This window comes from Leucoraja erinacea, chromosome 20, assembly GCF_028641065.1.
Source record: "Leucoraja erinacea ecotype New England chromosome 20, Leri_hhj_1, whole genome shotgun sequence".
Classification (NCBI taxonomy): domain Eukaryota; kingdom Metazoa; phylum Chordata; class Chondrichthyes; order Rajiformes; family Rajidae; genus Leucoraja; species Leucoraja erinaceus.
Window position 1 is genome coordinate 29,573,387 of NC_073396.1, and position 26,620 is coordinate 29,600,006.

At 42.9% G+C, this 26,620-nt stretch overlaps 1 protein-coding gene across 1 annotated transcript in view; it reads right to left on the reverse strand.

Moving 5' to 3' along the window:
• The window catches only part of emp2 (epithelial membrane protein 2), a 37,338-nt gene that overhangs the window by 5,409 nt on the left and 5,309 nt on the right, over positions 1-26,620 (reverse strand). Inside the window, exons 2-4 of the mRNA XM_055651749.1 lie at positions 4,212-4,307; positions 2,824-2,920; positions 63-203 (exon numbers count right to left, since the gene is read on the reverse strand). Of these exons, the coding sequence (XP_055507724.1) occupies positions 63-203; positions 2,824-2,920; positions 4,212-4,289 (316 nt within the window). The 5' untranslated portion in view covers positions 4,290-4,307. The remainder of the gene's footprint in view (positions 1-62; positions 204-2,823; positions 2,921-4,211; positions 4,308-26,620) is intronic.

A 26,620-nucleotide genomic window follows, 5' to 3' on the forward strand; every position in this document is an offset into this window, starting at 1 on the left:
CGTCCTTTAAATGGAGTTTGTGAGCAAGCATTTTTACTGTAAATACACATGAACACACTTACTAGAAAGGAGTTGGAGGGTTCCAGCTATGAAAAACCGTTGCCCCTTCTGCAGGCGGAACAGTTGAACAACAAACACAATGAAGGAGAGACAGCAGAAGATCACCGACAGACTCATTGTCGCCTGTATTGCCTTAATGCAATCTGCAAAAGAAAGATAATCATAGAGATTAGGTATTGGCCCAAACTGCAAGAGAATCAAAGCTAATTCTTCATCGTGAAAAGTAATCAGCGCTTTTCTCTACTGCTTTGTTGTTAAATTTCAGCAGTGCATTTCAGATTTTTAAATCAGTTAGTTAGCAAATACAAAATTCTATAAAAATTAAGAGATAAAAGACCAGAAATATTGTACAAAAATCCAATTGGCACACGGTATGGAAATAATATTAATTATAGTCTTGTTGTATAATGTTCATCTTTCCCACAAGCAACTCATCCAACTTCATCTATGGATTCTCCTTCATCTCAGCGAGTAAAGGCAAAACATCAACAATATATAGCCATTCACTTCTGCCAACTAATCAATGCTGTTGTTACTTTCCATGTCTATGTCAGAGGCAGTACAGAGAAGGTTCACCAGACTGATTCCTGGGATGGCAGGATTTTCATATGAAGAAAGACTGGATAGACTCGGCTTGTACTCGCTAGAATTTAAAAGATTGAGGGGGGATCTTATAGAAACTTACAAAATTCTTAAGGGGTTGGACAGGCTAGATGCAGGAAGATTATTCCTGATGTTGGGGAAGTCCTGAACAAGGGGTCACAGTTTAAGGATAAGGGGGAAGTATTTTAGGACCGAGATGAAAAATCATTTTTTACATAGTGTGGTGAATCTGTTGAATTCTCTGCCACAGAAGGTAGTTGAGACCAGTTCATTGGCTATATTTACGAGGGAGATAAATGTGGCCCTTGTGGCTAAAGGGATCAGGGGGTATGGATAGAGGGCAGGTACAGGATATTGAGTTGGATGATCATATTGAACGGTGGTGCAGGCTTGAAGGGCCGAATGGCCTACTCCTGCACCTATTTTCTATGTCTATGTGGGAAAATCTGCTTTGGCATCTCCCCAGGGAATCTACTTCACCCTTAAAACAAACTCTTTAAAAAAATTGGATGTAAACCGAACCTAATCATTAGTATCTCTTCTGTACAGCGTGTTGCCAAAAACGTAAATCTTCAGTTGCTACTTATCTGGCAGGTGGAGATCTCATCTTTGATCTAAATCCAGGGTGACTAGCAGAAGTTGACAGAGGACAAATTCACTACCTTGTGTTTGTCAAGCACTTAAAGATAATAGGCTAAGACAGCATTATTCAGAATGGAAATATCCCACTCAAGCCCCAAGGTCCCTTTCCATTTATAATGTTCTTGGAGAAAAACAGTGGGATTCAGTTACACCCATTTATCCATGATTAGAGTTTGCCAAAGACAGACAATACAATACAAATGATATCCTCTGCTAGAAATCACAATGATGTTGTCTCTGCTACCATCAACATCAATAAGCATAGTGTTTATGGCAAATTAACCTAGGTCCTTGGTGAAAGGCACAAGAGTCTGCAGATGCCGATCCACCTTTCACTTGCTAGATGTTGCTCCAACCCTCTCCTCGTGTTATACTGCTACTACCCTCAGGATTTAAGGAGGACTTTATAAGGAAAGAGTGATAAAGGCCCAGATGGTTTTGGGAGAGGGGGAATTCCAGAGTTTGGAGCAAGCAGTTTAAAATAAAATTGAAAAGACAAAGCAAAACTGAAACACAGGAGTGCTCGTAGAATAGACAGTGTGAGTTAGGATATGGTCAGTACAGCTCTTTTTAATTGAATTGATGCTGCTACATTGCAGCATGGAGACATGCCTGCAGACCACCATTCACACGCGTTCTATGTTATCCCAATTTCGCAACCACTCTCTACACATTAGGGACAATTTGCAGAGACCAATTGACATACAAACCTAATGTTTTTGGGATATGGGAAGAAACCCACACAGTCACTGGGAGAACATGCAAACTCCACACAGACGGATGCAACCCAGATCTCTGGCGCTGAGAGGCAGCAGCCCTCCCTGCTGCACCACTGCATGTAAAACAGAAGAGCACTTGAGTAAAGTCTATATGAAACAATAGCACAGGTGAGGAAATGTAGAAACAAGGAACTGCAGATGCTGGTTAATACACAAAAGGACTGGAGTAATTCAGCGGGTCAGGCAGGATCTCTGGAGAAAAAGGGTTTGAGCAACAGATGAGCAGAGGAAGGGATTGTTTCAGGCAATGTACAAAGATGGAAATAAATGGTGTTGCTGATATATGGACGGTACAGTCCTGATCAAATAAGTTGCCCACCAAACATTACTCAGGTACTGTATGGAAGATAGACACAAGATACTAGAGTAAATCAGCAGGTCAGGCAGCATCACTAGAGAAAAATGGTTTGCCTGGATACCCAAATCGGGATAGGTCAGTTCCACATCAATCTTCAAGAAAAGGCTCCAGTAAATTTGCAGACCCTAGGAATGATATTGAGGTCAGGGACAAATATTTGGCAGAGATAACGCCCATTGTGGCAAAACTTGAACAGGGATTTCTGGCCCCTGCAGCCTCTATGATCACATGGGAATACAATGTAGCAGTACTTTTAGGATGATAAAATATTTTAAGACAATATTTTTCTAAACATTCCATTTAATTATATCTTCTCATCATCACCCAGTCGAGAACCTCAAGATTAAATATATTAAGGCACATGTCAAGTTGTGGACTTACCTCCATAACCAGAAATAGTTTCATCATTGCATTCAGATGAATTGAAGTAGCAGGTTTGCCATATATCAGTGCTGCTGATGTCATTTTTCCACCAGGCCTGTGGCAAGTGAAATATTTGGGAAAATTAGGCAAAATAGATAAAATGCATGTCCCCTTCAAATGTTACTCGCAAATTTAAATTGAAATGTCTAAAATTTCTGTTGCCTTATTACAATTTATTTACATTTCACAGTTCCATTTTTTTTTTGTCAATTAAAAATTATGAGCAAGACCAGTCAACTCATTACACCTACAGCAAAAAGGTAATTAACCCAGTTCTCATCCCATACATTAGACCAATTTATCAAAATCCTTAAAAGATCTGTTAAAATATTTGTTGATCTTTTTCTTTCGTAAATATATACTTTTTAATCAGTCAAGATAATATTATGTTTAAAATATGCCATCTCATTTTTAAAAATGATCATGTATTACATGCAAAAGTAGACAAAATATGCTAGAGAAACTCAGTGGATGAGGCAGCATCTATGGAGAAAAGGAGTACACAACATTTTGGGTCCAGACCCAGCTTCAGACGGGTCTCGACCCGAAACGTTGCATACTCCTTTTCTCCATAGATGCTGCCTCACCCGCTGAGTTTCTCCAGCATTTTTTGTATGCTTTCGATTCTTCCGGCATCTGCAGTTCCTTCTTAAACATTATGTATTACGTGTGTGTCCTTGCACCCCTTTTTAACGTTTAAAATACTGCTCTCCCATCAAAGTACATTCCTTCACATTTCTCTGCAATAAACCAAACCACCTCTTTGGTTGCTGATTTCATCAGTTCACTCTTACTCCTCACATTTATTCACTGTTAAATTGCTCTCCCTGGTTTCTAACGGTCCAACTATGGATCCTAATGATGTTTTCAAAGCCATGTCATTAGGATTTGTCCAAGCACAAGGAACTACTACTAAAAATCGCTGTACACACCAACAATGGGTAACATTAGGAGGTCAGGTATTCAAAACAGTACTTTCTTTATAATGTATAATTTGCCTATTTTTACAAAAGCTAGACTATCTAAATATTAAATTAGGTATAACTGTCCATAAGGAAGATGCAACCAAACTTTAGACCAAACTTCCTGATTAACTATTTACTCGTTGAACATTTGATCATTTTCTTCATGAAGAGCTCAGAGGTGTGTTAAAATGCAAGTTGCTGCTCTAGCTCGAAGACAAACCCAAACTCTTAATGAGGGAAATTCAGCAGAGTGTTCCTAACCTCATTTCACAAAATAAGTATGTTATAAGATTGTTGACCTGTAATTTAACAAAAATCTGAAAAATATTGTTCCTGTGCACCTCGGCAGAATTCAAGTCTCAAGAGTTCAAGTTCACTCACATTGTCTATTGTGGCAATGAACAGCAGTGCTGCGGTTGCTATGTGGAAGGCAAGAATAAGTCCCAGGAGCACCAACATCTTGTTACTTCAAGTTTGCTGAAAACAAAAACACAAAGGGGACAATTTAAGTTTTCGCATTCTTCCTTTATCCACAGTGTGTATGGTGCAGTATGATGGAAAATACAAGCCTGTACAATTCACGGGAACATTTTTGTGGAAGGAACAAACATTAAATTTAGAACCAAACGCATATGGCAAAACCATCAAATTTAGATATTTCTCATGTAATACAGCCTGCTTAACCATTTTAAAATCTGGACAGTCAGTTATTCCATCCACACCCCCTTGAAAGAAAAAGACCAGACCTCTGGTAAGGTGAAGTTCAAAAGATTTGAAGCAAAGTTCATTATGATTTTCAATATTAACACTGGTGAATCAATCAATTTTCATTCATTCCTGACTGAGGCAGATCAAGTCTTCCTTGCCTCCTTCAGGTATGTAGAGAACATTCCCATTCCCTAATTTTTTTTAAATCTGATTGCATGATTAGAACTCCAGAAGTAGGCTTGAGGATACTGGGCCACTTAGAAGTCAATATGTTAGATTACCATCAAGTTAGAAAGTCAGGAAAACTCATCAGGAACAAAATTTACATCCTACACTTTACACCACCTCGCTCACCTTTATTCAGGGACCCAAAACAGCCCATTAATGTGAGCCAAAGGTTTCCATGTACTTTTTCCAACATCATATTGCATTGGGTGCTCTCAATATGGCCTAATGTTGAAGGAGCAGAATTAGGCCATTCAGCTCATCAAGTTTACTCTGCCATTGAATCATGCCTCGTCCATCTTTCCTTCTCAACCCTAATCTCCTGCTTTCTCCCCGTAACCCCCAGCACCCGTCTCCCCGAACCCGAACCCCAGCTTCCTTTACATCAGAGAGACCAAGTGCCACTTTGCTGGACACTTGTGCACTGACTACCAGAGCCAGCTGGATTTTTCAATTGCTAGCCACTTCAATTCCCACTTCCGTTCCCACATCAGTCCTGTCCTGGACCTCCTCCATTGCCAGAGTGAGGCCACGTGCAAACTGGAAGAACGGTACATCATTTTCCCCTTCGGTAACCTGCAATCTTCAAACCTTCAGACATGAATATTGAATTTTCCAATTTTAGGTGACCACCTCCACCCTCTCACTTTCACCTTCTGATCTACCCAGGTCCTCTCATCAACACCATGTTTCTGCCCTACCTGCATATCATCCAACTCCTTTCCCCTCCTCTGCCTGTTCACCATCCATCCCTACCCCTCCATCTCCCGTTCCCATCTACGCAGCAAGCCTTCCTCTAGTTCTATATTTCACCCCCCACCTTATCAGCTTCCATTACCTGCAGCATCTGCCTACTCCACTTTTCACCTCCAGCCTTTGTAACTGTCCCTACCCTTTCTCTCGCCCACCCGACTTATCTCTCTCCCACCACTCCATACCGGGATCCACGAGTCACTTGTCAGCTCTTTCTCCACCCCTTCCCCTCTTCCCACTAGCTATCTCCCTATAGCCTTGAAGAAGGGTCCCATCCCAAAACGACACCTGTCCACTTTCTCCAGTTGTGCCTGATCCAGTTTGCTGTTTTTTGCTCAAGATTCCAGCATCTGCAGCCTCGTGTCTACAGATTCTTATTCTAGATGTTGCTGGTTATCTACCTTTCAGTTTAAATGTAATTATTTGCTTGGAGTACAGTTTTTGTCCAATTACAAACAATTATCTTTAATCCATGTTTAATGTTTCATTTGTTTTTAGAATGTATAAAAAGTCAGTTAGTTTTAATGTCTTTTTACTAAATAAATATGAATATGTTATTAAAATGAGTAAGATACAAACAGTTTTGTTAAATGCTCCATGTGCAGCAGATGGGCTGGGGCGCTGCATTGATGGCAGCCTCTGCCTATAGTCTGTCTGTTTTTCCATCTGTTTTTTATTTTTAGTCTGTTTAAAAGGTATGTTTTGGAGGTTTCTTTAGTTTTTTATGTGGGGGGAGGTGGGCAGGGTAAGGGGGAAAGTGTTTCCCAGTCACTTCCTGGCGAGGATGCAACTATTCTCCGAGTCATGTTCTCGCCCTCCCCTCCCCCCACCCACCCTCTCGCGGCCTACCAACTGGATTGGCGCGGCCTTTCCTGCCGGTGACCGGACCAGAGCTTCAGCAGCGGCGCAGCACTGGATTCACCGCGGAGCGGGCAATGCCTTTCTTGGGATCGCCGTGTTGAAGCTCCGGAGTGTTGGACCTGCTGCTTCAACACCGTGGAGCTGTGGTTGAGGAGCTTCTAGCCGCGGGCGGCGCTGACTTCAACATCGCGGAGCTGTGGGATCCCTTTGCCGAGGACCGCCAGCGTGAATCTTCGCCCAGCTCGGCCTGTGGACTTCGGGAGCCACGGTCTCCAGTAAGGAGTGGCCGATTCGGAAGTCCAAGCCGCTGAGGTTGTTCTTCCATTCCGACGTCGGAGTTCCATCATCCCGGCGAGAGGGCCTGAACATTGGGCCGGCCGTAGCGGCGACTGCGGAGGGGCTTCGGGAGGCCCCGACCACGGGTGAACATCAAAGAACATCAAAGAGGAGGATGACTGAACTTTGGTGCCTTCCCTCACAGTACAAAACTTTGATTCCGCTGTGTGGGGATATTTATGTTGAAGACTATCGTGTTCTGTGTTCATTTTTTTATTCGTATGTCTGTATGGTGACCCCAAATTTCACTGTACCAATTGGTGTATGTGACAATAAATGTCTCTTGAATCTTGAAATTATTTAAATGATTGGATGGGTGCTAATTCAGAGTTATTGCACTGCCACCGCCAATATGAATAGGATTCCCAGTGACTGGTTGTGTATTTTGGCACACCTCTTAAACAAATAACAGTAAGCAGAGATTCAAATAATGCCCAAGTTACTGGATGAAAGGATTTCAATTAAAAATTGGTAAATTTAAAATGGACTTAAAATACCTCTTATCTGCATTTTTACAAATAATAGCAGCAGAACTTTATTAATTCCCCCAGTTTGTAAAATTGCAACATCTTTTAATACCCCCAAGGGACATAATTCCTTGGTTAATTTGAAGCATGGAGTTTTGAGCCTAAATCCAGTCATCAACAGTAAATCCTCCTTCCCAAATATGAACAATTGTCTCTTTTGTTAACAAGCTGTTCAGAATGCATTCAATGCACTCAGTCAGAATGTAAACCGCAATGTACCTCCCACACAAAGTCTTTCACCACACCCACCCACAAACTAAGACCCTCCCTCCACCCAAAACAAAAAAGCTTTGGACAAAGATCTGAATGTCAATGTGCATAAAGCAAATGTCACTAAGGATTCAACTCATCCGCAGTCAAATGCTTCACTGATGATCCTTTACCAAACAGCTCTGGGTGTGGTCCACTGTACAATATGCAAACTAAACTGATTCATTCCTGTTGCAGTGCCAAGTGCTCCTTCAATGTGTGTGTGTTCTTCATTATAACCCCCAACATCTCATTTAGAAATAGAACAAAAGAGAGTCAGTTTGAAGAGTTACTTGAGGAACCATTTTATGGAGAAGAACCACATCCCACGCTCCTGTTACAAGAGATAAAACTTCAGTTTTAAAACACCTACAAAATGTTGTACTCTAGTATATTGGTTCTAAAAAGGTCCAAACATTAGAATGCAGTGAAATTGGTCGAGATCCAATATTTGAGTGCCACAAATATATTTCAGAGTTCAAAGATAGGCAGATACAACAGATCTATCTATCTCTAGATACAACAAAGTGTTTTGTTTCAGTAACAGCTCTGTCTGTCAACAAGTTAGAGGTGAGGTTTGCAGAATTCTAAAAAGAAAAAAACAAGTTTACTAGGAGAAAGGAAGATTGGGGACGGGTAAAAGATCTCCAGGAAATAGCAATGGTTACATATAGTCAGTCTTACAGCTTTGAACAGGTCTTGTGTCCCTAATGGCCATTGAAGTTCCCCTCACATTCCACCACTTGGCCTTAACCTTATAAATCATGGAGTTTTAAGCACTCATCTACATATTTCTTGACTGTGGGAGTCCCAGCCAGAGGCGTTCTAGAAATTAGTACATAAACACGGCAATAGCAATTGTAATGACAGGGTTAATAATATCCTATCATTTGCATTCTTGTTGGTCAGTGTTGCCACCATACACAGCATCAACAGAAACTGTTTACAGTTTTGGCTAACTAGTGAATCTTCAGTTACATTGTAAATTTTCCTGGTATCTTTCAGCACAAAAGCACAATGATTAGCCCTGCAACATAAACACTGGGATGAATTTAATAATTTAAAGTCAATGGCAAATTTCAGATTTCACCCCCCCCCCCCCCATATATCATTAAGATACAAAATACAATTAAAATGGAAGTAGACACTAAGTGCTGGGTAACTCAGCGGGTCAGGCAGCATCTCTAGAGAAAAAGAATGGGTGGCGTTTCAGTCTACCCTTCAGACTTTCTTCAACCCAAAACGTCACCTATCCTTTTTCTTCAAAGATGCTGCCTGACCCGCTGAGTTACCCCAGCATTTTGTGCCTATCTTCGGTATAAAGCAACATCTGTAGTTCTTTCCTACACAATTAAAATGGAACAAGAGATAGAATAAGAAGGAAACAAATTGGAAAACAATACACAGCATTCCTTCAATAGTAAACCTTACTTTTTAATAGCTGTTAAACACCATTGATTTCCACTGCGTGTACTTTATAATAGACTGAATTTACTGCCTTATACAGGCTCTCAATGGTATTGCTAAAATGGGGCTGACAAAGTTCCAAATCACTTGACAATTGACAGAATATTTCATTGATTTCACTTATACTGATCATGAAGTACAAAAGTTTACTACTGACAGATTTCCTATCCATGCAGATCTCCATCTCATTCCCATCTGCAAACAGATCCTTCCAACAATAACCCCTCTGCCAATGATTACCCAAGGTCTCTCTATCCTAAACACATACATACATGCATGTTTGGTTAATGAGTCACACTATGCTCCATCACAAAATAAGATAAATTGCCTATTTTTCCTTGACAGCAATCACAAAGATAATCTAAATCTAAACGGCCAAAACAACAAGAATCCCGGATATACGCAGACATTAGGATTGACAAACAATAGTTGCATAAAGACAAATCACACAGGGTAGCAGAATGAAATTTGAATTAAAAACATGAATATTTACATACATTCATCAGTTTCAAAACTGGGTGGCTGGCTGCTCTTTAGTGGCAACTTTTGGCTCCAAGATTAGGAATGTGTTGGGTAGAAAAATATGCAAATAATAACCAGAATTGCTTCCATATTTAACTTGCAAACATTGAAATAATCTCTGTAACTGCCATTTTGAAAACTGCCAGTTTCAAAATAATGTGCGAACAGTAGACGTGTGGAATTCCACTTTAACGTTCAATTTAAAATTGCTTACAGGATTTTTACTGCAGCAATTCAATCCTTAACCCTATGTTTATCTCATATTTAATCTGGCAAACACACACACACACACACACACAAATTTGGCCTTTGGATAGACCATGTGGCCAAGATTATGGGGCCTATGCTTTTGAACATAATTACTGTACTAGATGGGGCGCCGCGCTGCTAAAACATTACACCAACCAAAATCTAAATTTGGATTAGGATCTTGATTGCCTACAAGATGGATTTCTTGAAATACTTCCAGTTATGTATCATCTGTAACATTTATAAAGTCAACTTACAAGGCAGGAGTAGGGGGGGGGGGGGGGGGGGGGGGGGGGGGGGGGGGGGGGGGGGGGGGGGGGGTTACCAGAATCAGGATTTTCGTATCTTGTGTAGGAATGAACTGCAGAGTTTACACCAAAGATAGACACATAATGCTGGAGTAACTCAGCAGTACAGGCAACATCTCTGGATAGAAGGAATGGGCGACTGGAAATGTCACCCATTCCTACTGTCCAGAGATGCTCCCTGTCCCGCTGGGTTAATCCAACATTTTGTGCCTATTTTCTGATCTGCATTTGGTACACGATTGTTGCTTTAAGGTAATCTACAAGGAAGGATAGAATCGCCTGATTATCTGCTCTCAGTGTTACAATGTTCTGAAATTATCCATAATTATATCACAAAGAGTCCTTGATGAAACTACACATCGTCCACCATGGCACATACACATACCTAGTTTAAGTCCCAAGATGGCAGGTGCTGGTATCTGAAGCAAAAAATACACTGTTGGATGAACTCAACACAGCATCCGTGGTGGGAACGGAATAGTTGATATTTTAGATTGAGACAGCGTATCAAGACTTGATGCCCACAGGGACTCTACCTGTAACATGAACTATTCCTGACTTGCTGAGTTCCTCCAACAGTTTGTTTTTTCCCCCCCAAGATTCCAGCACCATGTGTTTCCCTCTATGCGTTTGTACTCTCCGCCATGGACTTCGAGGTTAAGAACCCACTACTTGGGTTAAATAGCCCAGATACTGCCCTTGATTTTGCGAATGTAGAGAGAGAGAGAGACAGAGAGACAGAGAGTCCCACTGACGATGCTTGGCCGGCAAACTGGCAGGAGTTGGAGACGAAGGTGGTTGCCCGGCTGGGGCACTGGTCTGGCTTGCTTGGAGTTCTTTCTTTTCAGGGGAGGGTGTTGGTCATAAACCAGCTGGTGGCCTCCATGTTATGGTACCGGCTGGCTACTCATTAGAGGAGGGCGGCCAGTCCTTGGTATGCGTGCGTACCCAGGTGGCGGCTCTCCGTCTCAGGACCCTGCGGAGGTATATGTATATACCCCAGATGGCACACTTTGGCCACGTATTTTTTCCGACGGGGTCGTTGTCCAAGGGGGGGTCTCGCGGCTCCCGGTGGCGGGCATCAGTCGACCCGCCCCAAGGGGCTTGCCATGTTTTCTACCGGGATGTGCTAAGAGTGAGGAATCTGGTTGTTTTCAGCCAGCGTGTTGCTCCACGAGGGGAGGGGGATGTTGCGGCTGCGGGAGTGGCCGGTCCTCAACAAATCATGGCGGGTGTCGAGGAGAGGCACGAGCCTAGAGTGGTTCTGAATGAGCTTTTACCCGCTCCGCCTGATCTGCTCATCGGACCTCGGGTCCGGGATATTTCCCGGGCACCGGCTCCACATAACCTGAGCCGCCTTTCGGAGATGACTAGCATGCCATTTCGTGACGCGAAGAGACGCTCACTGTATAGAATGTTCCTGCACATTCTGCACCTCCTTGCCTTCATCTCCCGACCCGACACACCATGGCGGACGGTGTTACCACCTGAAGGTGGGGAAGGTCCCCAGTGGGGGTCCCTCTACAAGGGAGTTGTCCCCCTTTACATTGGGGACCTGGGGTGGAGAGTGTTGCACAGAGCGGTGGCGTGTAATAAACGTTTGAGTAGGTTCACGGGCTCGTCCGCTGCCTGTATTTTCTGTGGCGAGGAAGAGACCGTGTTCCACATTTATTTGGAGTGTGAGAGGCTACTGCCCCTGTATCAATATCTGAAAGGGTTGTTCCTAAAGTTCTGGTTGCATTTTAGTCCTACGATTCTTGTGTTTGGACACAAGGCAGGGTGTGGGGAGAGCTGAGTGGGGGGGTGGGAGTACCTGTCGGTCTACTCCTGGGCCTGGCCAAGATGGCCATTCGCGGGTCCAGGCAGCAGGCCGTCGATGGTCAGACTAGAGTCGGCTGCCTGCCCCTCTTTCGGTCCTACGTCCGTGCACGTGTGTCCCTGGAGAGGGAACACGCGGTGTCCACGGGGACTATGGAGGGTATTCCGTGGGCGCTGGTCACCGCGTGGGGTTGAGAGATTGGGAACAATGACTGTAACGTTGTATTATAATGACACTTGATATAGTGTAATTTCTTTTTTTGTTTATGACTTGATCTGTTGTATCATTTGTTGTGTTGAATAAAGTCTTGGAATTTAAAAAAAACCAAAACAAAACCAGAGAGACAGAGAGACAATGGTCTGGGAAATGGAAGCCCACAATCTTGGAAAGTGAATCGTTCAAAAATAGCAAAAATTTACATAAATGAACAGAGGACCAAAAACGTCAGATTTTTATTTTGTAGGAATTTTAGTATCAATGTTGGAACATCCAGTCACCACATTTCCTGCTCTATCTTTGTTATTTGCGCGAGTCAAATAGCATTAAATGACAGCAACAATAATCTGTAAACAAGTCATCTATTTACAAGTGTATAGTACTGGTGCTGCCGGAGGAGGTAGTTGAGGCAGGTACTATTGCAACGCTTAAAGGGCCTGTCCCACTTGGCCGTCATTTGCGCCTCATTTACGAGTCATATGTAAAATAGGTCGACGCGTCATGATGCGAGACGTCGCAAGCAAATCATGTGTCAGCACAGCCGTCTTGTGCGCGTGACGTCATTAGAATACCCTGCGGCTTGCGGCAGGACGCTGACGCAAGGACGTTGACGCACGGTGACGTAACCATGTGTCATCACGTGATACACGTGAGACGTCGGGACGCCAGGGTACGATGCCAAAGCACAGCGTGCGTATCCAATGCGTGAGCATGCGTACGCGATATACGTAATGCAGGTGGCGCGCGAGGATTTAGTCCCTGTAATAAATCCTGGAGCGCCGCGCGATACCGCACACGATTCCACGCCTCACCATGTGCAACGCATGCGCACCCCACGCGTCACGATGCGTCGACCTAATTTACATATAAGGCGTAAATGAGGCGCAATGATGGCCAAGTGGGACATGCCCTTAAGAAACATTTAGATCGGTACAGAGGAAGGACAGGTTTAGGGGGATATGGGTCAAACAAGGGGACTAGTGTAGATGGGACATGTTGGTCAGTGTGGGCAAGTTGGGCCAAAGGGCCCGTTTCCATGCTGTATCACTCTTTGACTGCACCTTTTCAGTAGTACAACAACAATATGTTTTGTAACCGCATAGTTAGTCATTGTCAATGGCTTGCTTGCATTTCCTTTACATGAACATTCAAACATTGTTTGCTGTACATCATCTTTAGCCCCATTCCTGGAGCTGTAAAAAGATTATCTCATTAGAAGACATGCACATACTCCAGGACTCCACACAACCATTCACAGGCAAGATCAAGGGCAGAAGAAAGAAATGTCAGCATGCGTGAGGAATAATGTAATGCAGTATTCTCTCTCCCACAGGACGCCAGTGTAAAATAAACATTCTTATAGATTCATTTGCAGTTGCGGTTTCCAGGGGGAGCAAAGAATTCAGAGCTGAAGTGAGATGATCAGAGAGGGCAGTAAACATACTCCTACTTACTCAGGAGGGAAGTATTCCCTTACAGTTGCTTATTATAATGCCACCCACTCCCATTAAAACTCACAATTGACTGTGGTGAAATTAATCTGAAGCATTTCCAGATTCACTGATAAAACTACGAAACCCGCAGCTAGAGTTCCATGGCGACACAAAATGCTGGAGTAACTCAGCGGGACAGGCAGCATTTCTGGAGAGAAGGAATGGGTGACGTTTCGGGTCAAGACCCTCGTCAGAGGAGGGGGCGGGGCAAATGTAGAATGTAGTTGGAGACTGGTGGGAGAACTGGGAAGGGGGAAGGGATAGAGAGGGAAAGCGAGGGCTATTTGAAGTTAGAGAAGTCTAACCAGCATCTGCAGTTCTTCCCTACACATTGTGTTCCATGTACCGGTACTTCAGGCCTTGCCAGTGAATGCATCACGGCAACACCTTATCACCAGGATAGACCATTATAGGTTCTTAAATCACAGGAGCAGAATTTGGCCATTCGGCCCAACGAGTCTCCTCCGCCATTCAACCATGGCTGATCTATCATCCCCTCTCAACGCGGTTCTCCTGCCATCTCCCCATAACCGCTGACACCCGTACTAATTAAGAACCTGTCAATGTTTGTTTAAAAATTCCCAGCGGCCTGGCCTCCACAACTATCTGTGGCAATGAAATCCACAGATTCACCAACGTCTGTCTAAAGAAATTCCTCCTCATCTCCTTTCCAAAGGTATGTCCTTTTATTCTTAGGCTATGCCCTCTTCTCCACATCATGGTCACATCGTATGCTCCACCTTTCTCTGCAACTCACTCCCTCTCTGCCTGCAACTCCCTCCCTCCCTATAGATGCAACTAAGTAAAGGCCTCACGATCACAGTCCTCCCACATAGTGGAGTAGTGGTCAAGCAGAGACTGTCTTCAGGAGCACATTCCACCGCCCGTCCATGAATGACCCGATGGTGTTTGTTGTCGTGCTCCCGGCCGAGATCATCGGTTTCCTCCCACACTCCAAAGACGTACAGGTTTGTAGGTTGATTGACTTGGTACAAGTGTAAAATTGTCCCTGGTGTGTGTGGGGTAGTGTTAATGTGCGGGGATCGCTGGTTGGTGGGCCAAAGGGGCCTGTTTCCACGTTGTATCTCAAAACTAAAAAATAAACATGTGTAAGGGATAAAACACCAAAGGACAGTAAGAGAGCAAGTCATTCAGCTCCACCACTCATGGGCTGCTCTGACAGCACCTCTCCAACCCACAGTCTCTACTGCCAAGAAGGTCAAAGGCAGCAGATGTGCGGAAACACCACACTCGGGCCTCGCTGACACCATGTTCCCACACCCCCATCTGAAAATATATCTCCCCTCCTTATTGTCCTCGGACAAGATCTCAGAATTCCTTATCAAGAAATGCTCCACCACACTGACCAATGGTTTTAGAGACGGACATCTACCTCCAAGAGCAAAGGTAGACAAAAGTGTTGGAGAAACTCAGCGGGTGCGGGTGCGGCAGCATCTATGGAGCGAAGGAAATGGGCAACGTTTTGGGCCAAAACCCTTCTTCAGAATCGACCTCCAAGAGCCGATAGGAACAGGTAAAAAAATGTTAGCACTACCAGGACCATTCAAGAAACAAATAGAGCAGCTTATGGTTGGCCTACATATTATCTCCACCAATGGTCTCATGTGCCTTACCACCCAAATCAACATTACTAAAACTAAACCCAGGGAGACATTCGTAAAATGTAGGAAGGAACTGCAGATGCTGGTTTACACCCAAGATAGACACAAGATATCTCAGCGGACCAGGCTGTATCCCTAGAGAAAAGAAATGGCTGACGTTTCAGGTCGAGCCCCTTCTTCAGACCGGGTCTCAACCTGAAATGTCACCCATTCCTTCTCTCCAGACATTTGTAACGTTAGTTTTAATTAATGGATTCTTACAAATTGGGAAAGATGACGATATTCTGGGAATTTGGCACTGTTGTGAAAATGCTGTTATGGAACACCGCATAATGTTTGTGCTTAGAATGGTAATTAGATCTAATTTTAAACACCAATTTTTTTTTAGAGAGTTTTTTGAAGAGTTTTGATGTTTTTTACTGAGCTCTGCCCACTCACTCAGTGACATGAATAATCATACATCGGCAGATTCTGACAACCAATCTGACTGCCAGATTAACATGTGGGGGAGAGAGAGAGGCCACTACACAGCAGCAACGTCAATCTCTTACGTTTCCTCAGATCATATATTTTAATCTACAGGCTGATTGTTTCTCCTGCAATCCCTGTCGTCATGGACTAGGGGTCACATTAGGTCCCTGTTTCTGAACTGTAATGATTCCATGAATGTTCTTTTCCGAACCAAATTGCACAGCTGAAATTGTTTAAAATACATTGATTTTCCTGCCTAGAATTCACCACAATAACCTTTTTTTTAAATAAATATGTCGGGTTATAGGCCATGGAATTTTTTTTTGCTTCACAGGTTGGGCTGGAAAGGCTCGAGATGTTTTCGAGACGATTAATTCAAATGGTTCTCCGGCTCTGCTAGTCCACTAGTACTGAATATGTAGAAATACAGTCCCCTCTACCTCCCTGTAGCCTCCTCTCTAGACCCCATCACTCCAACAACATATTAAGAAATGTGGGCACAGTCAGATGACATACAGTATTAAACATAACTTTGAGTATAGGAGCAGGGAGGTTCTACTGCAGTGGTACAGGGTCTTGGTGAGACCACACCTGGAGTATTGCGTACAGTTTTGGTCTCCTAATCTGAGGAAAGACATTCTTGCCGTAGAGGGAATACAGAGAAGGTTCACCAGACTGATTCCTGGGATGTCAGGACTTTCATATGAAGAAAGACTGGATACACTCGGCTTGTACTCGCTAGAATTTAGAAGATTGAGGGGGGATCTTATAGAAACTTATAAAATTCTTAAGGGGTTGGACAGGCTACATGCAGGAAAATTGTTCCCGATGTTGGGGAAGTCCAGAACAAGTTTAAGGATAAGGGGGAAATCTTTTGGGACCGAGATGAGAAAAACATTTTTCACACAGAGAGTGGTGAATCTCTGGAATTCTCTGCCACAGAAGGTAGTTGAGGCCAGTTCATTGGCTATATTTAAGAGGGAGTTAGATGTGGCGCTTGTGGTTAAAGGAATCAGGGTTTATGGAGAGAAGGCAGGTACAGGATACTGAGTTGGATGATCAGCCATGATCATATTGAATGGCGGTGCAGGCTCGAAGGGCCGAATGGCCTACTCCTGCACCTATTTTCTGTTTCTCTAAAGATTAAATGATGAAAACGGGCACAGTGGGTGCAGCTTGTAGAGCTGCTGCCTCACAGCGGCAGGGACCCGGGTTCAGTTCCTGACCTCGGGTGACTGCGGTGTGGAGTTTGCACGTTCTCCCTGTTTCCTCTGGCTGCTCCAGATTCCCCTCACATCTTTCTCAAAGACGTGCAAGTTTGTAGATTGAAGATAGACACAAAATGCTGGAGTAACTCAGCGGGACAGGCAGCATCTCTGGAGAAAAAAGGATGGGCGACTTTTCGGGTCGAGACCCTTCTTCTGCCGAAGAAGATGGGTCTGTCTGAAGAAGTGTCTCGTCCCGAAACGTCACCCATTCCTTCTCTCCAGAGATGCTGCCTGTCCCGCTGAGTTACTCCAGCAGTTTGTGCCTATCTTCGGTTTAAACCAGCATCTGCAGTTACTTCTTACACATGAGTTTGTAGATTAATGGGCCTCTGTAAATGGTTCCTAGAGTGCAGGGAGTGGGTGAAAACAGGAATAATATAGGATCAGTGTGATCGGGTGATCAATGGCCGGCATGGACTCGATGGGCCCCAAAGGCCTGTTTCCATTAATTCCTGTTTCAATCAATCCATTAATTCCATAATCACAAACTGCTACCATATAACCATATAACAATTACAGCACGGAAACAGGCCCTACAAGTCCGTGCCGAACAACTTTTTTCCCTTAGTCCCACCTGCCTGCACTCATACCATAACCCTCCATTCTCTTCTCATCCATATGCCTATCCAATTTATTTTTAAATGATACCAACGAACCTGCCGCCACCACTTCCACTGGAAGCTCATTCCACACCGCTACCACTCTCTGAGTAAAGAAGTTCCCCCTCATGTTACCCCTAAACTTCTGTCCCTTTGCTTCCTTTTCATTTACTCCTTCAACACCTAATCTGGAAATGCTAACTCAGGATATTACCTTTTGATGACAAAATAAATACTATCCTCAATACATTGAGTAACCAACAGCAAGTTTCTATAAAATAACTACTGTGATTTAACAAATTTATCAAATTCTATTTGCCCACTATTCTAATGGATTCCTTAAATATTTTAAAATAAATAGAGAAGACTCTATCAGGGAAGTAGTGAATATTGTAGGGAATATTGAGTCTGTTTTAATCCACTACAAACGTACTGTCCCTTTCAAAATAACTCCCCTCCGCATTGCATTCCATTTCATACAACATGAATAGTTGGTATGGTCACAAGATTTTTTATATAGTACATCCAAATGAACAAACAGCACCAGTCAGCAAGAGTGCATCGATGTTTTAGCAGTAGGTTCTAACTAAACAGCATGTGATGTTTTCAAAACTCTGCTGGTTTTATAATCAATTTTACAGAAAATACCAAAGAAAAGGAAGCAGAAGGCAACAGCAGTAAAGAGCCAGCGCTGGTGTCCCTGTAGCATGAAAATGCAGGCATCACAGATAGCAGCTCTCCTCTGCACAACAACTTTACTGTACCTTGCTACTAGTTCTTCATTTTACTTGCCCTGACTGAAGATCCCACCTTTCTCATCACATATTATGTTTGATAAGAGTGGAGGTCTCCCCAAAAATGCATCAAAATGCACGGAAATCATTTGATTAGTGTCTCCTGCTGGTGAATACCAAATCTCTCAGTCTCCGATGCTGCAGGTTTTTTTTCTCTTATGAGTTTGCAAAATTATAAGAGGCATAAATAGGGTAGACAGTGGACAACCTTCTTTCCCGGGACAGGAATGTCAAATGTGAGAGGCATAGCTTCAAGGCGAGAGGGAAAGTTTTTGTTTTGAAAATGCAAAGAGCAGTGGATATCTTTTACATACACACACGTATACGCACACACACACGCACACGCGCACACACACACACAGTAGTGGGTGCCTGGTACACACTTCCCAGGGGTGGTGGTGGAAACAGATACAATAGTGACATTAAAGTGCTTTTAGATAGGCACATGAATATGCAGCGAATGCAGGGATATAGACCATGTGCAGGCAGAGTTATTAGTTCCATTTAGTATAATGTTTATCAGAAATGTAGAGCAGACTCGATGGGCCGAATGACCCAATTCTGTTCCTGTGTCTTATGATATTGTGGCCGAAAGGGGCTGTTCCTGTGCTGTATTGTTCTATGTTCTATTGCCTTTATTCTCTTACATATGGCATTGAAAGTGTTAAAGCCACAGGGCGGCACAGTGGCTCAGCGGTAGAGCTACAGCCTTACAGCACCAGAGACCAGGGTTCATCCCTGGCTGCGGGTACTTGTCTGTACTGAGTTTGTACGTTCTCCCCATGAGTTTTCTCTGAGATCTTCAGTTTCCTCCCACACGACAACGACGTACAGGTTTGTATGTTAATTGGCTCGGTATAAATGTAAACAATTGTCCCTAGTGGGTGTAGGGTGAAGTGCGGGGATCGCTGGTCGGTGCGGACTCGGTGGGCCAGAGGGCCTGTTTCCGCGATGTATCTCTAAACCAAGCCAAACTACATGCTTTAACATGTTACATTTAATATTTAACATGGAATTATGAAAACCTTTGTTAAAAATTGTTATCATTCAGTCCAATTGTCTAAGCTGCTTATGGTAATGCTGTTTGCGTACAACAGCAAGTTATAATTGTGCCGTACAAGACCCAGGCAATTGCCGTGTCCCCTTAACTTTCAGCAATTTTACCACCCCCACATCCTATCACCACTTTGTCAGGTAAACACTGAGCAGAAACCTCATGGGGTTCCTTTGTGGTGGAAGAGAGATTAAATTATTTTGTAATGAATGACTCACCATCAGACGCTCCAAAATCTCCCATCATTTTCAAAGTATAGATGAGAGAGGTCGCATGTAGTGAACACTTCCTATTTGCCTGAATGGACATTGCTGCAAAGTGCCCAAGATTGAAACCATCCAGAGCAAACCAACCTATTTTATTCAGACCCCTTTCCAATTCACCCCATTACCACTGGTTCCCAAGGATGCATTTCTAACCACCTACAAGATGCACTACAGATCTGTCTACAAGATCACCTTCTAAATAACCCAAGCCCAAGGGCAACAGGTAGGCTGGCTTCAAATATCCCATTAAATCACGCATCCCCTTAATGTAGAAATATAATCACCATTTCCTGGTCCAAAATCCTGAAACTCCCTAGGTAATTACTCTGCAGAAGTACCTTCCGAACTTTATTAGTATGATTGTATCATCATAGTGTCGGTGTGTCACAGAGGTCAGGGATTAATGGGTGTACAGTAGAGACCAAAAATTAAACATTACCGTGAACATAACTTCTCTCAAGCAAAATTTGATTAATGACATTCCTTCCATGGTGAAATTATAACCATCATAGAATGGAAATTCAGACACTAACTTTCATTGTTTAAACCATCGCCTCCAGCGATGAAAGGCCTGATCCCTATGTATTGAGATTTCCACTGAACGATTGCTTATGAAAGACTTCATTTTAGCACAACTCCTGGAAACACTCGGATTTCAGATGGCGACATTTGTTTTTATGGACTACTGCAGTGCGGCTGATGCCAAGCTAGGCTCGTAACCTAAAGAAACACCAAGTTCAGCAGATTTAGGGTCAGCTGCAGTTCAAGAAAATCTCAGCAACATTGGTGCCAGTGTGTTTTTGACTGAACACAGACAGTGAATTGCCACTCTTGTTTTCTTACTTGCAAAGTTCAGTGAAGCTGCCCTCTTTTGAATTGTGCATGCAATGTTGTAAACATCAAATGTTCCACTTCAGTTCATCTATAGAGACCCCAGAGAGATTTATTTCTGGGGTTTCAATGCAATGCTCCAAACCAAAGCTCAAAAAACAACTGAATTAAGATTTTTTTTTTTTAAGTCAATTTTCAATCCAACATAGACAGGATGATTTCTTAGGAAGAAGGGTTTTTTTCTGAATGCAGACACTCACACAAATAGTCAGATCGCAAGGGTAACCTATACCAAACGCACAATGCCATTTTGAGTGCAAGCAGAGGTTTCCCATCTCTCAGGGCCTTTTAAGTTGCTTATACTCATAGATAACTAACCTCGATAATGGTCAATGATTGAGAGCTTGGATTCCCACATCGTGCAAATTGGATAAGGTTGCAAGAAGTAGGAAGTTGGGTGTAGTTGATCGAGTTTATTGCCATGTGCACAAGTACAGTGCGGTACAGATACAATGATAATCCTGCTTGCAGCAGCATCCCAGGGGCATGGACTCGGATACACAAAAAATAATTATCCATAAAATCTGCATAAAATTGCACCGAAAATTATCATTGCTCCACCATTCAATTAGATCAAGGATCATAAAAGTTCTTTCTGGTGGGGAATGAGTAAATTAGATGCATTATACAACATTATACAAATACTTTTTTTTAATTACTCATGTCACCACGTTTTAAATTCCTATCTGCTGTTTTTGAGGTTTAATTATGTATCTTGAGACGATTGGTTAAACGAGTTAGCTACCATTCGCTAAAATGCAGCCGCAACTCAAGAATTGATCTTCCAGATGATTTATGAAACATCAGGAGCTACTTTGGAAAAAATACACAATTCTTTTGCAACCTAGGAGTTGCCGCGGTAACACTAGAACTATAATATCTGTACACATGACTGCAGCCCCACCCAATCTAGAAAGACAAAGTCATTGCATATTTCTTTATGCGGTTGAGTTTGCTACTGGGCTATCCCACAGTAAAGAGTAAGCCCAGCTTCACATTACAATGACTGGTAAATGACTGGGTAACTAAAAAATGCAGAGTAATACTTTAATCCCAAAATAGTAAATAGTAATATACGAACAGATAAATGATCTTCAAATCATTTGCCACAATACACCAAGCTTACACATCCACAATGGTCATAAGGTCAAAAGGGATAGGAGTAGAATTAGGTCGTTCGGCCCATCTACTCCACCATACAATCGTGGCTGATCTATCTCTCCCTCCGAACCCCATTCTCCTGCCTTCTCCCCATACCCTCTGACACCTGTACTAATCAAGGTGTAGTGTGGTCTGAAGAAGGGTCTCGACCCGAAACGTCATCTATTCCTTTTCTCTGATCCACTGAGTTACTCCAGCACTTCGGTGCCTTTCTCTGGGGTGATATGAATGCGCTCTTGGATGACGCTAGTCAGTAACAAGCGAGAGGCAGGATAGGAGAGTGACTTCAACATTCGTGATCATGAAGTCAGGCAAGACAGGGATAATCAATCATCAGGTGCTACTAGACAGGAAAGAAGCCTGCGTAAAACAGGCTCCAAACCTCGCAAGGGTTCGAAAACCATCACTATCAAACGGATTATAAATCATGCCTTCCCACTATCCTCTGCTCTACCGCTGAAGACATCCATCGCTGTGTCGGCAATTCCAAGCGCTGCAGTCCGCAGACACTGATTATTAATCTCACTTCCCCCTTCAGCGGAGAACAAGACAGACTTTAGAAACTACAGCTCTTCCCTTTCTCAGTCTAGATGACAGAAATTAATCTCTAGGGTGAAGAGGAATGTGCAGTCTGGAATTCAGATGGATTGTGCAGGTAAGCTATTTTACACAGCATTCATTCTCCTTTTGGCAACCAATTTGTGGATCAGTTTAACATGTTTATAACTCCTGTTAGGCCTGCCCCACCTTCATACTTTATTGACATTTAATAAACCAATAACAAGGATGTATTAGACTCAAACCTGGAGTAACTCAGCGGGACAGGCAGCATCTCTGGAGAGAAGGAATGGGTGACCTTTCAGGTCGTGATCCGAAGGGCCTCGACCCGAAACATCACCCATTCTTTCTCTCCAGAGATGTTGCCTATCCCGCTGAGTTATTCCAACTTTTAGTTGCTATCTTTGGTTTAAACCTACATCAGCAGTTCCTTCCCACACCAAGTGTGTATTGTTACATGTCATTATGAATTCATGTGTCTGTTTTCAATCAGAGATATAGTAAAGAACAGGCTGCCCAGAATGTCAGCCCTTCATTATAGCTTACCAGTGTGATGCACTCTGGTCTGGACATTCATTTCACTGGCTTCAAAAGGAATGAACATCAGAGTCACAGCACACTGACACAAATGCATAGCACATTTGGCACAACTGACCAGGAATACATTTCTAAGCCAGTGTCTTTCTGAGTGAAGTCCTGCCAAAACTGGATTTTTACGAGCAGCATCCCGACATGTTTATCCCCGAGCTCAAGGACACCATTAGCACCAGTGTGGGGCAGAAAAGAAAGAATTAATTGTGCTTGGGCTTGCCTGGAGCACCACTGTGCAATGTCACACAGCAATGAGACTGCACATCCATGAATGTAAGTTCTCCTTCAATTTCTCTAACAAAGATCTTGCTCCTTTGAAAGAATGGCCTCAACTCATTTATATTTTTAATTTGGTAGCGTGCCTGGTGCTGAATTGAAATAGCACCATCCAGAGGAACATTTACCTTACAGAGCAGAGTGACTGCATTGCTCAGAACCCAACCTCTCCAACTGTGCTCATCTCTACCCAAATGTTCGTCTCCCCCTTCACCACAATGCTTCCAAAACCAAGCCTGCAATCCCATTCTGCAATTGAAGATAGACACAAAATGCTGGAGGAACTCATCATTTATGGATGGAAGAAATGTGTGATGTTTCAGGTCGAAACCCTTCTTCAGACATCTTCAGACGGGTTTCCACAAAATGTCACCCATTCTTTCTCTCCGGAGATGCTGCCTGTCCCGCAGAGTTACTCCAGCATTTAGTTTCTATCTTCGGTTTAAACCAGCATCTGCAGTTCCTTCCTACCAATTCTGCAATTGACTTGGGCACCTAGGGGTAACATTTTAATTGTGTTTACCTTGTGTTCTGAAATAAAACAGGGCCAGTTGTTAGTTGTTAACATCTAGAAAATGATCAAAGCCGTATATTACCCAATTTTATGATAAACTGTTCTCAAAGAACAATACATGACAATAGAAGAGGAAAATGGGAAATAGCAACATTTCTGAGAGAAAGGAATGATTAATTATGTTGAAATGATTTTACTCACTAACAAGAGTTAGAGGTGCAAAGGGTGGAGTTGGTTAAGTGGTCAGGTTCTGTATTTCCAACAGCAGTCTGTGTGGGTTAAAGATCATTTGATAAACTGTGCTATTAGTTACAGACTGGCACCCCCACCAGAGTTCATGTCGTCCGAATGGAGAGAGCAAAATAACATTTTTAAAACTTAATCTAAAGATTCATACGAATTGTTCTAATTGTTCATCAATTGCCAATCATCGCTTCAACAGTTTCCATAAATATCCATGCTGATGAAACATTAAACCGATTATCTGGTCATTTGATTCATTGCTGCTTGTAAGAGTTTGCACTTTGGAAAATGGCCATTGCATTTCTTATATTGCCACACTGCAGTATTACAAAAGCATTGGGCTAACTTGTAATTCTAAAAGATTTATATAAACATGTCCTTTCCTTTTGCCTGGGCCCTCTATGGAATGTGCTAAACCTGCTTTGTGTTCACAGCATTTTGCTTTACATATTGTTGCTATGCATTTGAGATTTGACCCAAAGCATCTGTGTTGTTCACAACCCATCTGCCTTTTCATCATATGTTGCTAAATCAGAGAGCGTGTACATATAAACACCTCCTCTGAACGTTCCAAAGCACTTTGCCACCGGTAGTGTTCAAGTGAAAGACAGAAGCTGCAGTTCTATCACCAGGTTTGGGTTCAATTAATAGTTCAATGAGTGCACTGGTTTCTATTGTTACAACACATAAGCCAGTAGATTTAGCAGACTGGAGTCTGTCATTCCCCAGGGGGTTTGTGGTATTAAAGGTGGGAATTTTTAAAAGGCAATGAATTACAGAAGAGCAGGCAACAATGCACAAAAACATGAGATATATGGCATGATAACAGGCCATTCAGCCTAGCCAGCATTTTATGCTCCACATGAACTTCCCATCACGTTGCCCATCTAAACCTATCACTGTAGCACTCAATCATGTTCAGTTTCTTCACCAATATATCTTTATCATTCACTTCAACTATTTCCTTGGGAACAAAAGTATTTTTTACTGGATTCTCCATTAGATGAGTTGACGACTATTTCGTATTTCTTTTCGCCAATTGTTCCCTTCCCTGTTCCCTTACCTTTTTTTCAGAATCCATGAGGAAACGGCAAACAATTTTTAAATGAGGCGTAACACTGATAAGTGTGAGGTAGGATGCAATTGCAGGAAGAATTGAAAGGTGAATTATTTCTTGGAGGGTATGAGTCCAGGTGGGAGTAGTGGAACAATGGAATCCTTAAAATCAAATACGCTGATCTCACGCGCACCACAGGTTATCACAGTTTTATACATTTTCCTTTTTGAAATCCATGCTGTCTATTCAGTAATATGTTTTTTTTAATAATCAATTCCCTCCTCTGGTCAGAATTCCATGATTCCATTTACCACCAGTGTTACACCAGGATATATTTGATCACCTTACCCAAATATAGTTGGTTTCAGCCATCTGTTAATACTCTGGTGTCTGGCCTTTTCTAAACCATTACAGATGAGAAAGATTAAAGGGCCTGTCCCACTTGGTCGTCATTTGCGCCTCATTTACGCGTCACATGTAAAACAGGTCGACGTGGGGTGCGCAAGGTTGACGCACGCATTGCGCATGGTGAGGCGTGGAATAACATGCGTGGCGCCCGGTGCTCCAGGATTTCGTGGTGTAACTAAATCCTCGCGCCCCACTAGCGTGACGTATCGCGTACGCACGCTGACGCATTGGCGTCGCACGCTGGTGTCCCAACGTCTCGCATGTATTGCGTGGTGACACATGGACACGTCACCGTGCGTCGATGTCCATAACCATGCATCGCCGCGCGCCGCAGGGTATTCTAATTACGTCATGCGCACCAGACGGCTGTGCTGACTCGTGATTTGCGCGCAACGTCGCGCATCACAACGTGTCGACCCATTTTGCATACGACGCGTAAATGAGGTGCAAATGACGGCCAAGTGGGACTGGCCCTTAAGGGTGATATCTAAAATTTGGACCTCAAGGGGTCCAAATGACAATTAAATGTATCTTGTAAAAATAGAGGATTAATAATAAGAGAAAGAGAGAGATAAATCAATGTGCAGGACTAAAGATTTTACAAATGTTGTCCCTTTCAATGAAATTGCTGCTATAAGAACGCCAGTCAAATTGATTGTGACATATAATTAACTTTAGACTATAATACAAATTTAGAATATTCAAATAAATTAAAATTTCAGATTCAGATTGGATTTTGAAGCTTTTCTCAAATCCTCGCTACCACCAATGCACCAACACTTTGATGCCATAGGATCATTCACCTGGCACTTTCAAAAGTTATTTTCCATCTATAATGCAAACTGTGAACTATTACAACAGCTGATAAGGACTCCACTGGCCACACAATCTGCTGCCCGCCACAATCTGCTGAACTGAAGCAAAGGTTTCACAAATGATATTTGTGTTTTATTTTGACTGGAGGAGTCTGGTGGAATTTGGAATTTGCTTTCCAATCTTCTACAACAGCAAAGCTTGACCCAGGGATCCACTCTCAACATTAAACAATGGCCACTGACAGGACAATAGCATATTTTAAACATTAAACAACATGACAGCTCAAATCTAATTCTTCATCACTTGTATTTCATAATAAATTCATCGAATCAGAACACAGAAAGAGGCCCTTCGGCCCAACTTGCCTATGTCAACCACAATGCTCCATCTGCACTAAGTCTTACCTGCCCACATGTGGCACATTTTCCTCTAAACCTTTCCTATCCATGTATCTGTCCAAATGTCTTT